Below are 12033 nucleotides of genomic sequence, written 5' to 3'. Positions count from 1 at the left end.
CGGGAGGCAGATGGTTCAACAGACAAACAGGGAACCCCAGAATAAATACCCAGGGCCTAATGGGGAAAACGGGTGAACCCTGGAGGTGTGTGGAGACAATCACAAAGACGGGTGAAACAGATCAGGGCGTGACAGTTACTGAGTGGAGGGTTTATTGCTTTTACTGAATAGAAGGTTATTCACTGCGCCTGACTTCCCTGCAGCCATTTACGCACCTCTTACACTGAGCGGAGGGTTAATTGCTGTTACTGAGTGGAGGGTTAATCAGTGTTACTGAGTGGAGGGTTTATTGCAGTTACTGAGTGGAGGGTTAATCAGTGTTACTGGGTGGAGGGTTTATTGCTGTTACTGAGTGGAGGGTTAATCAGTGTTACTGGGTGGAGGGTTTATTGCTGTTATTGAGTGGAGGGTTTATTGCTGTTACTGAGTGGAGGGTTTATTGCTGTTACTGAGTGGAGGGTTTATTGCTGTTACTGAGTGGAGGGTTTATTGCTGTTACTGAGTGGAGGGTTTATTGCTGTTACTGAGTGGAGGGTTTACTGCTGTTACTGAGTGGAGGGTTTATTGCTGTTACTGAGTGGAGGGTTTACTGCTGTTACTGAGTGGAGGGTTTATTGCTGTTGCTGAGTGGAGGGTTTACTGCTGTTACTGAGTGGAGGGTTTACTGCTGTTACTGAGTGGAGGGTTTATTGCTGTTACTGAGTGGAGGGTTTATTGCTGTTACTGAGTGGAGGTTTTATTGCTGTTAATGAGTGGAGGGTTTATTGCTGTTAATGAGTGGAGGGTTTACTGCTGTTACTGAGTGGAGGGTTAATCATTGTTACTGAGTGGAGGGTTAATTGCTTTTACTGGGTGGAGGGTTTATTGCTGTTAATGAGTGGAGGGTTTATTGCTGTTACTGAGTGGAGGGTTAATCATTGTTACTGAGTGGAGGGTTAATCACTCTGCCTGTGTGCCAGCTCCACCAAGACGGCAAACGCTGCACAGCCACTGGTAAGTCCCCACTCCTACACACTCACACACACCACATATGCTGCCACGGATAAACGTACATGTACACACACAATAAATATATCAACACACGCAGGCACTCACACATTACACACATGTGCAAGCCTACACACACATGGGAAAATATTTATGTTTGCCTTCTTGTTTTTATTTGTCATCACTTATTAATATGTTCCAGCATCTCTGCCTTATCTGCTGCCAAAATGGTAGACAGTAGATGTGGTCATCTGGATGGGAGTGGTGACTACAGCCTTGTGGAGGAGCCGAGGGCAATAGTGCTAGCTCTGGACTATGATCCTGTACAAAACAAAGTAAGGAAATGGTAGAAATAGACTACAGTGAAGTCAGTTTTACAACTTCAAAACTGCAGTGCAAAATCACTTGACTGCTCTTTATTGACTATGGAGCACTTTGGGTCAGCTGTATTCAGATCTGCTGCCACCTATATGTCATAACTGGTTACTGTAGGACTGTTGATGATGAGGAAGTGAAACTGTTTGGTCCATGTCAGGCAATGATGCTTACGAGGCATTATGATAAAAATAATAAAATGTGTGTCTTTTCCTAGGTGTACTTTGCCAGTACGGTACTGAGGCAGATTGACCGGGCTGATTTGGACTGCGGGTCCTGGGAAGTTCTGCTCACTGAGGGGTTGGACTCACCAAAGGGCCTGGCTGTGGACTGTGTCAACTGCAAGCTCTACTGGACTGACTGAGGGTGGGTGGTGTACCCCAGGGTTCAGTACAGGGGCCAAGCTCTACTGGACTGACCGACGGTTGGTAGTGTACCCTAGGGTTCAGTACTGGGGCCAAGCTCTACTGGACTGACCAAGGGTTGGTAGTGTACCCTAGGGTTCAGTACTGGGGCCAAGCCCTACTGGACTGACCGACGGTTGGTAGTGTACCCTAGGGTTCAGTACTGGGGCCAATGCTATTATCAGAATTTAAAACACACAATTACCTTGACATTCACATTCACACTGAACTATTTGAAGTTTAAACTATTAATTATATTATGCGTGGTTTGTTTTATTCCATTCATTCTACTCCATTTATATCTACTGTTTTATTAATATTGTTTTTAGCCTAGGCCTAGGACATTACTTTTGTATTCTGTCTTTCAGCCTCTCAACTTTAGATCGCAGCACTTTCGATGGCATCAACAGAGAGAACGTTATTAGCAATGGGATACAGAAACCAAGGGGAATTGCCGTTCATCCTTTAGCCAAGTACAATATTTTCAATATATTTCTTTGTCAGTATTTTTGCTACACGTAGTCCTCTGCCTGTTAATTTTGGAAGGCTGAGTTATCATTTCTGTTTTGTTTTTTTAGGACGTTGTTCTGAACCGATATGGGTACCAGGCCTGTGGTGCAGAGTGCGTCTTTGGAAGGAAGTGACCATTCGGTCATCGCTGGCGCTGACTTGTTGTCCCCTAGTGGTCTGACCATTGACTTCACTGAAGACAGGCTGCACTGATATGATAGCAAGAGTGGTGTAATGGAGACGGCATCCCTGTATGGCTCCAACCGACGAGTCCTGACAGAGAACAATGTAGATGAGGCTTCTGTGGAACACACACACACACAAATATGCACACATACAGTACACAGATACACACACGCATGCACACACACAAGCATGCACACACAAACACGCACACACATTCAAAAAGTTATTGGCTATAATAGCTAAATCTACATATTCTTATTCTAATTCCATCGTCTCTTCTGGTTGGTCCGGGTTGTGGGTCACGGACTGGAAGCAGCAGCTGCTCCTGAGCGTTTACAAGCGGACCAGGATGAACCCAGAGCGTTCCAACTCACATCCATAGTGGTGGTTTACCCACTTGCCAAGCCAGGTGGCAAGAGAGACAGAGTGAGAGAGAGAGACTCCATATTGTTAAATACCTATGTTAGCTTTATCACAGTCTTTGACCTAAGTTGTATTTATAACTTTTTTTTTACATTTTAATTTCCACAGGAGCAAATGTTTGTCTATCAAAATCAGAGCTGTGCGCAGGTGTGTGAGAGCAGGCATTTGGTATTAATTAAGAGATAAGTTTGCTCTGCTCATGCTTTTTCCTACAGATTCTGGAGATCGTGATTCTGCAGACCAGTTCTCTCTGAAAAACCAAACATTGAATGATGAGAGCATGCCGCTCTTCATGCCTGTTCTCTCCTCTGATGGGGAGGAGGCAGAGGACAACATGGACAAAGGGAGTGAGCCCACACTCTTCCCTGAAAAGATGGTGTCAGATAAAAACCACACCTCTGTAACAACAATACTGGGGATTACATACGGGCACAAAATGGCTGCCACTCTGATTTTGTCCAGATACTGTACATATTATAGTCCCAGTGAAACTGGTCTTTTGAAAAAGGGTTGGCAACATCCTTGCACTTACAGACCAGGATGACTAATGTCTGCTGGCTGGAGGCAACCCCACCTGCCACTGCCTGGAAGGCTTCACTGGGGATAGAGAGCTGTGTGTGGGTGATTGCATGCATGTGTGTGTATCTATGAACTCTTTTTGATTTCCAATCGATTCCTATTCAGGATAATTCCTGAACTGGAAAAGGGGAAAAGGTAAGTGTCAGGTTGTACTTGTTGATGTGTAACGTTGTGTGTTGTGTTTCTAGACCTTGATGAGTGCATGTTGGGGAAGGCCCCGTGTAGTAGCCAGAGCTCCGTGTGTCAACACAGCCGGTGGATATGCGTTTCATCATTTCATAATTTTCATGTCGTTTTCACTACCCATCTAGATATTGACGAGTGTAAAATGAGAACACACAAATGTGACAAGCGAGCTGAATGCATGAATACTATGGGGTAGCGCTGCAAGTGTCAAACTGGCTACAGTGGGAAGGTGCAGCACTACATACAGTAAGTATCATAACAAACATTACTACGGCAACAATCTCTAGAAAGACAATTATGTTCAATTTCTGCTTTAAGTTTTTTTTTTATCACCATAATCCCATTTTTCTCTCCTCTTTTGTTGTGTCTCCTTCGTCTCTCTGTCTTTCTTTCTCTCCCCCCTCTCTCTCTGTCTCTCTATCTCTCTCCCTCTCTATTTATCTGTTGCTCTGTCTCGCTCTCTCTCTCTCTGTCTCTCTCTCTCTCTCTATCTATCTGTTGCTCTGTCTCTCTGTCTCTCTCTCTCTCCCTCTCTCTCTCTCTCTATCTCTCCCCGTCTCTCTGTCTCTCTCTAGTTATCTCTGTCTCTCTCTCTCTCTCTCCGTCTCTCTGTCTCTCTCTAGTTATCTTTGTCTCTCTCTCTCTCCCTCTCTCTAGTTCTCTCTGTCTCTCTTGCTCCCTCTCTTTCTCCACTCTCCATCCCTCTGCGTGTTTGCAGAGTATGACAACTACGTCCTTGTTTGTGACCACCAGTAGCCATATTGACAACACCAACCAGTGGCTGAACACCAACACAAGTGGAGAGCTGCCCCTCATCTCATGATACTTACTGTCTCTATGAGGGAGTCTGCTTTTACTTCGCAGAGATAGAGTCCTACACCTGCAACCAAGTCCCCCTATCTACCTCCTTGTACATGGATCAACACTATTGTTGACTGACTATTCTACAACATTAAGGGGCCAAAAATGCTGTTTTTATTACACTAACTCAGATACAGTGCCTTGGAGTTGGGGTTGAATATTGTTTCTGGATAGGGATTTTCAAGTAAGCCAGTCTAGACAATGGCAGTAGGTGGCACTATTGTTCCATGTGTAAAGCCTTTCCTTGGTAGCTATGGCAACAACGTGAGCTGTAGGGTAAAACAGTAATACTTATGATTCTAAAGTTCAAATCTGCATGGATCTGCAAGATATACAGGACGTCCTCAGTAGAATTCTCTCATAAATCAGCCAACACTGGTTTTGAGCTTCTTGTTTTCAGAAGTTGTGTTATGTTTACACAAGTAGGTGAAACTGTGTGATCTATACTAACAGTGAGTTTTGTGCGTGGTGATCCCAGCTGTGTCTCTGGCTACATGTGCGAGCGCTGTCAGTTCAGTTATCAGGAGTGGTGGGAGCTGCAGCAGGCCAAACAGGAGAAGAGGAGGAACATGGCCATCGCCCTGGGCATGCTGGTCCTCATTCCACTACTCTCCATCACTGCCTGCGTCAACTACTGCTACAGGTGCGAGGGGAATGGGGGGGCGGGAGGCTGGAGGAACGGGGTGAGAGGGGAACGAGGGTGAGAGGGGAAGGGGAGGACGGGGGTGAGAGGGGAACGGGGAAATGGGGGATGAAGGTGAAAGGGGAACGGAGGTGAGAGGGGAACGGGGGGACAGGGGGACGGGGGAATGGGGATGAAGGTGAGAGTGTAATGGGTTGAAGGGGAAAGAGGAGAGAGAGGAAGAAGAGAGGGGAAAAGGAGATGGGATGAAGGGGGTTTGTTGGTTTGGTCACACTTTACATAAGGTGGGTCTTATACCACAGTAACCATCAGTGTAATAAAAACCAATGTACTTACAGGCTATAGTCCTTACCACGTATGCTAGCTTTCTTTATGTATCTTGGTGATGGTGGTGGTCGTGGCGATGGTGGTGATGGTGGTGGTGATGGAGGTGGTGGTGGTGATGATGTGTGTGTGTCTTTGTGTGTGTGTAAACGTATAAACGTGATGCATCAAATCTTTTCAGATGGAAGCATCTAAAAAACAGATTAAATACGTGGACCCTTCGTGGGGTTAACACCACGACAAGTATCCAATCCCTTTGTAGAAACATGCAGAGGTGTCCATCAAACGCACCTTGTCATGGTACGTGTAATATAGGTGAAGGCACAACAGCAGGGAAAAAACAAGAATTAAGCTAATCACATGTAACAAATAGTGGCTTTTGCTGAGGTGCCAGTAGCATACATAAACTCTATATTCCCGTCCATTTGATTCCACACACACACACACACACACACACACACACACACACACACACACACACACACACACACACACACACACACACACACACACACACACACACACACACACACACACACACACACACACACACACACTCCCCTATCTGAGTTAAATGGCTGATTCTCTTGACAGATGTTTTGGTGGCTTAGAGAGACACAGCGGTGGCTCTGCGGTTCTTCTGACTCACAAAGCAAGGCCTTTTCGAGGGTGTTTTCGTTTGGCTTCCTGGTGGAAGAGGCACGCTTTCAATGACATGCTTGGTTTAGCTTGTTCTACAGCAATTACACACGAAAATAGGTAATTTCTCTGCCTCAAGATGGACCCACTGAGCTATAACCCAGTTCAATCTCTGCACAGTTGACAATAGGTAATAGTTCTTCCCCCAAATTGCCTTTCGCACTTGGCTGCATGTGCAGACATACTCTTGCGGTTTAGTTTTTCTAACTGATGCACCCCACACATACAAGTGTTTGGGGACACTCACACACACACAGTCACAGTCACAGTCACACACTCACTCTCTCTCTGCCTGTCTCTTTCTTCACATCTGCTGAAAATGTAGTTTACTTTCAAACATACACACACACACATACACACACCTCTCTTCTCCAGGTGGAAGGACAGGTCACATAGATCAAACATACACAATTGTAAAAGTAATAAAGCCACTTACTCTATCCACTGTAAAAACATACTTAATTTACTGTAAAATGTTGTTTTCACCATCTTTTCCTTTGAGTCATGTCTGTTTGCATGTAATATTATCTAGGGAGGCTGTAGGCCGTGGGGACAGGTTTTACTGTGGAACTGATATGGTCTGTCAAAATGATATCAAAATGATACCACCAGTCAGGATTCCCAGGTCACCATTTACATAGATAGGAGCATCCATATTTACATGACAGTATTTACACAGCTTATATCCGTAGTGACACTGGTGTTGGAGTTGTCATGTGAAATGTATTGAAGAGAACTGAACATAACGCCATTCCCTTGACCTTTGACCTGTGATTGAGACTCACAATGTTGCAATGGGTGTCAACATTATGATGTGAAGGGAAGTATCTTATATCATTCTATGCTTGTTAACAGCTCATGGTCGCTAACAGCAGCCTATATAAATCATGTTTATAATGCATTATGGACAGATGGATCACATGTTACTCTATTCTTTGTCTACCAGAATGATTTGACACATATGACATAGGACACAATGATATACAGACTCGTGGCTGAAGGACAACATTAAGAGCATACAGCTGGCGGGTTATACACTCTATCAGCAGGACAGAACAACAGCCTCTGGTAAGACACGGGGCGGAGACCTATGCATATTTGTAAACAATAGCTGGTGCACGAAGGAAGTCTCAGGGTTTTGCTCGCCTGAGGAATCTCATCAAGAGCTGTAGACCACACTATCTACCTAGAGAGTTTTCATCTGTATTTTTCGTAGCTGTCTACATACCACCACAGACCAATGCTGGCAGTAAAACTGCACTCAATGAGCTGTATACCGCCATAAGCAAACAGGAAAACGCTCATCCAGAGGCAACGCTCCTAGTGGCCAGGGACTTTGATGCAGGAAAACTTAAATCAGTTGTCCCTAATTTCTATCAGCATGTTAAATATGCAACCAGAGGGAAACAAATTCTAGACCACCTTTACTCTACACACAGAGACGCGTACAAAGCTCTTCCTCGCCCTCCAATTGGCAAATCTGACCATAACTCTATCCTCCTGATTACTGCTGACAACAAAAATTAAAGCAGGAAGCACCAGTGACTCGGTCTATAAAAAAGTGGTCAGATGAAGCAGATGCTAAACTACAGGACTGTTTTGCTAGCACAGACTGGAATATGTTCCGGGATTCTTCCAATGGCATTGAGGAGTACACCACATCAGTCACTGGATTTACCAATAAGTGCATCGAGGATGTAGTTCTCACAGTGATTGTACGTACATACCCCAACCAGAAGCCATGGATTACAGGCAACATTGGCACTGAGCTAAAGGGTAGAGATGCTGCTTTCAAGGAGCTGGACTCTAACCCGGAAGCTTAGAAGAAATCCTGCTATGCCCTCCGACGAACAAAGCGTTAGAACAGGACGAAGATTGAATGGTACTACACTGGCTCCGACGCTCGTCGGATGTGGCAGAGCTTGCAAACTATTACAGGCTACAAAAGGAAGCACAGCCAAGAGCTGCCCAGTGACACAAGCCTACCAGATGAGCAACATAACTTCTATACTTGCTTCGAGACGGATTACCAGGACGTGTACTCCGAGGATGCGCTGACCAACTGGCAAGTGTCTTCATTGACATTTTCAACCTCTCCCTGTCTGAGTCTGTAATACCAACATGTTTCAAGCAGACCATCATTGTCCCTGTGCCCAAGAACACTAAGGTAACCTGCCTAAATGACTACCGACCCGTAGCACTCACATCTGTAGCTATGAAATGCTTTAAAAGGCTGGTCATGGCTCACCTCAACACCATTATCCCAGAAACCCTAGACCAACTCCAATTTGCATACCGCACCAACAGATCCACAGACGATGCAATCTCTATTGCACTCCACACTGCCCTTTCCCACCTGGACAAAAGGAACACCTATGTGAGAATGCTATTCATTGACTACAGCTCAGCGTTCAACACCATAGTGCCCTCAAAGCTCATCACTAAGCTAAGGACCCTGAGACTGAACACCTCCCTCTGCAACTGGATCCTGGACATCTTGACGGGCCGCCCCCAGGTGGTAAGGGTAGGTGACAACACATCCGCCACGCTGATCCTCAACACGGAGGCCCCTCAGGGGTGCGTGCTCAGTTCCCTCCTGTACTCCCTGTTCACTCATGACTGCACGGCCAGGCACGACTCCAACACCATCATTACATTTTCCGATGACACAACAGTGGTAGGCCTGATCACCGACAACGATGATACAGCCTATAGGGAGGAGGTCAGAGACCTGACCGTGTGATGCCAGGACATCAACCTCTTCCTCAACGTGATCAAGACAAAGGAGATGATTGTGGACTACAGGGCAAGGAGGACCGAGCACGCCCCCATTCTCATCGACGGGGCTGTAGTGGAGCAGGTTGAGAGCTTCAAGTTCCTTGGTGTCCATATCACCAACAAACTAACATGGTTCAAGCACACCAAGACAGTCGTGAAGAGGGCATGACAAAACCTATTCCCCCTCAGGAGATTTGGCATGAGTCCTCAGATCCTCAAAAGGTTCTTCAGCTGCACAATCGAGAGCAACCTGACTGGTTGCATCACTGCCTGGTATGGCAACTGCTCGGCCTCCGACTGCAAGGCACTACAGAGGGTAGTTTGTACGGTCTTGTACATCACCGGGGCCAAGCTTCCTGCCATGGCTACCCAGACTATTTGCATTGCCCCCCCCCACGCTGCTGCTACTCTCTGTTATTATCTATGCATAGCCACTTTAATACCTCTACCTACATGTACATAAATACCTCAAATACCTCGACACCGATGCCCCCCGCACATTGACAAATTGACTCTGTACCGGTACCCCTTGTATATAGCCCTGCTATTGTTATTTAATGCTGCTCTTTAATTATTTGTTATTCTTATCTCTTTCTTTTATCTTTTTTCTATTTTTTAAGGGGTGGATCAGCTTAATATTGCGGAAAGAATGTTGCTTCCAATGTAATTGTCTGCATCATTTCCAATCCCCCATGTTTTTTTGGTAAATATATATATCCATACACGCATGCATACATATACACATATATACATACACATACCTATATAGACATACATACTTTTTTAAAGAATATACCTTTATTATTATTCCCCGCAAACCCTACCGCCGATCCCCCAATTGTAGTAAACTAATAAACACTTCTGCTTTTACCTTCAATTTATACATCTTACACACATTTTACAGACACAGTCTACTTTACAATAGGTCTCTCTTGTTTGTTCTTAGTCCTTCCTCTATTTCTGATGTCCATCCATATTCTTATCTCTTAATTTTGGGGGAATTTTCTTAAAACTGCATTGTTGGTTAAGGGCTTGTAGTAAGCATTTCACTGTAAGGTCTACCTACACCTGTTGTATTCGGCGCATGTGACAAATAAAATGTAATTTGATTCATACTGTGATTTCAGGTCCAGGAGATTATTTCGGGAGCACCCCTCTGTGGATGACATGAGCAAGACAAGCACAAGTGCCCAACTCGCAATGGGTAAGTTTGAACCCAGTTAATGGTGACTTACGTATACTGACCAATCACAAAAGGCGGTGTTGGTCAGCGGCAGAAAGTTTGACCATGCACTAGTAGTATGTTACTTTACTGTGCCCCCCAACGGTTATCCCTTCTGTTTTAGTTCTATGTTGTTTTGGAACATGGTGGCGATGGAAAGGTCATTCACGTCATGAGCTGTCCAAGAAGAGCTGTTAGTCCCTCTTGCTCCTCCGAAACAGGTACCATCACACATGCTTGTTTTAAGGATTCCCAATCAAACAAAAACATGTCATTCATAGGTTATAACTATGTCATTATGATTTTACTATGATATTTCTTTGTAAATACCTTACAATTCCTGTATAGTGAAGCAAAGCTCTGGACTGAGATGAGCTTGGCTTTATAAATGTATTTTTTTATTATTTAACTAGGCAAGTCAGTTAAGAACAAATTCTTATTTACAATGATGGCCTACTTGTAAAGCCTACTAGTAGTAGGCTTTACAAGTAGGCCATGAAAACAACATTGTTTTGTCTGGAAGGTTCCATTGGAGATGCTGGGGGTGTCTGAATAAAAAAAGAAGAAAGAGAATGCATCCCAAATAGCACCCCACTTCCTATGTAGTGCACTACTTTAGACCAGGGCCCATAGGGCTATGTAGGGAGCACTTTGTAGACCGTGCCATTTGGTACGTAACCATAGAGACACACTATCTGTGAGTACTGGTGTAGAACGCTACTAATAGTAGAGAAGGAAAGTGGAGACTTGTTATGCTACTGATTTCTGCTTTTTCACTGCTTCAATATGACTTTGTCTATACCTGGTCAAGTTATTATTCCGGGACTCTTTTTTTTTTTTTTTTTTTTTTTTTTTCTCTCTCAGTTTCCCCGGATTCCAGCCGCAGGCTCTGGACACTTGTACTTTGATTTCGCAGCTAGCTAGCTGCAAACCGTGTGACTATTGGCTTACGTCGACCCCGGAGCAAACTCTAATCATCCTGGAGCTAGCCAGCTGAGGAGTTCCATCACCATCCGGACCCGTTTCTTTTGTTGCTGCTGCAGATACGGAACCCACCGGGCCTTCACGACTGACTGCCGCGACTGACTGCCGACGTTATCTGCCCGAGGGATTTATCCAACTGGCACCTCCGTCCCGACGTTACCTGAACGCTCATCTGAGGCCCGCTAATCGTTAGCTGTCTTATCGGCTGCTATTTGAACAAGTATATTGGACAACTATTATTATTATTATTATTTATTTATTTTATTTTTTCCTTGGGTCACTATATCTATTTTGCCAATTTGGATTGATCCCCTCTACCACACGGAACCCCACTACACGGAACCCCACTAACCTACCGACGGAAACGCACGAGGTATCTACAAACAGACCTCCATCCTATGCTGCTACCGATAGCCATATACCCGGCCAGCTGTCTGGATCGCCACGACCCCAACCAACCTCTACTCACTGGACCCTTATTGATCACTCGATTAGCATGCCTCTCCTTAATGTAAATATGCCTTGTCCATTGCTGTTCTGGTTAGTGTTTATTGGCTTATTTCACTGTAGAGACTCTAGCCCTGCTCTCTATACCATATCCAACCTCTCAGTTCCACCACCCACATATGCGATGACATCACCTGGTTTCAATGATGTTTCTAGAGACAATATCTCTCTCATCATCACTCAATACCTAGGTTTACCTCCACTGTATTCACATCCTACCATACCTTTGTCTGTACATTATTCCTTTAAACTATTTTATCGCCCCCAGAAACCTCCTTTTACTCTCTGCTCTAGTAGCTCTAGGCGACCAATTCTCATAGCTTTTAGCCGTACCCTTATCCTACTCCTCCTCTGTTCCTCTGGTG

The 12033-nt window shown here is 44.9% G+C and overlaps 1 protein-coding gene across 1 annotated transcript; it reads left to right on the top strand.

Annotated features, from left to right (window-relative positions):
- Positions 1-1214: 1214 nt before the first annotated feature.
- egf (epidermal growth factor) lies at positions 1215-10179 on the top strand. Its single transcript, XM_071395330.1, is given in 14 exon segments — positions 1215-1322; positions 1580-1728; positions 2135-2239; positions 2345-2589; positions 2753-2824; positions 2827-2871; positions 2994-3006; positions 3008-3088; positions 3090-3294; positions 3431-3506; positions 3653-3842; positions 4444-4560; positions 4990-5154; positions 10083-10179. Coding segments are annotated over 14 exon segments (1668 nt in total).
- Positions 10180-12033: the final 1854 nt, after the last annotated feature.

This window comes from Salvelinus alpinus, chromosome 4, assembly GCF_045679555.1.
Source record: "Salvelinus alpinus chromosome 4, SLU_Salpinus.1, whole genome shotgun sequence".
Classification (NCBI taxonomy): domain Eukaryota; kingdom Metazoa; phylum Chordata; class Actinopteri; order Salmoniformes; family Salmonidae; genus Salvelinus; species Salvelinus alpinus.
Note: the sequence above shows the minus strand (reverse complement) of the source record. Positions and strands in the feature narration are given on the sequence as shown.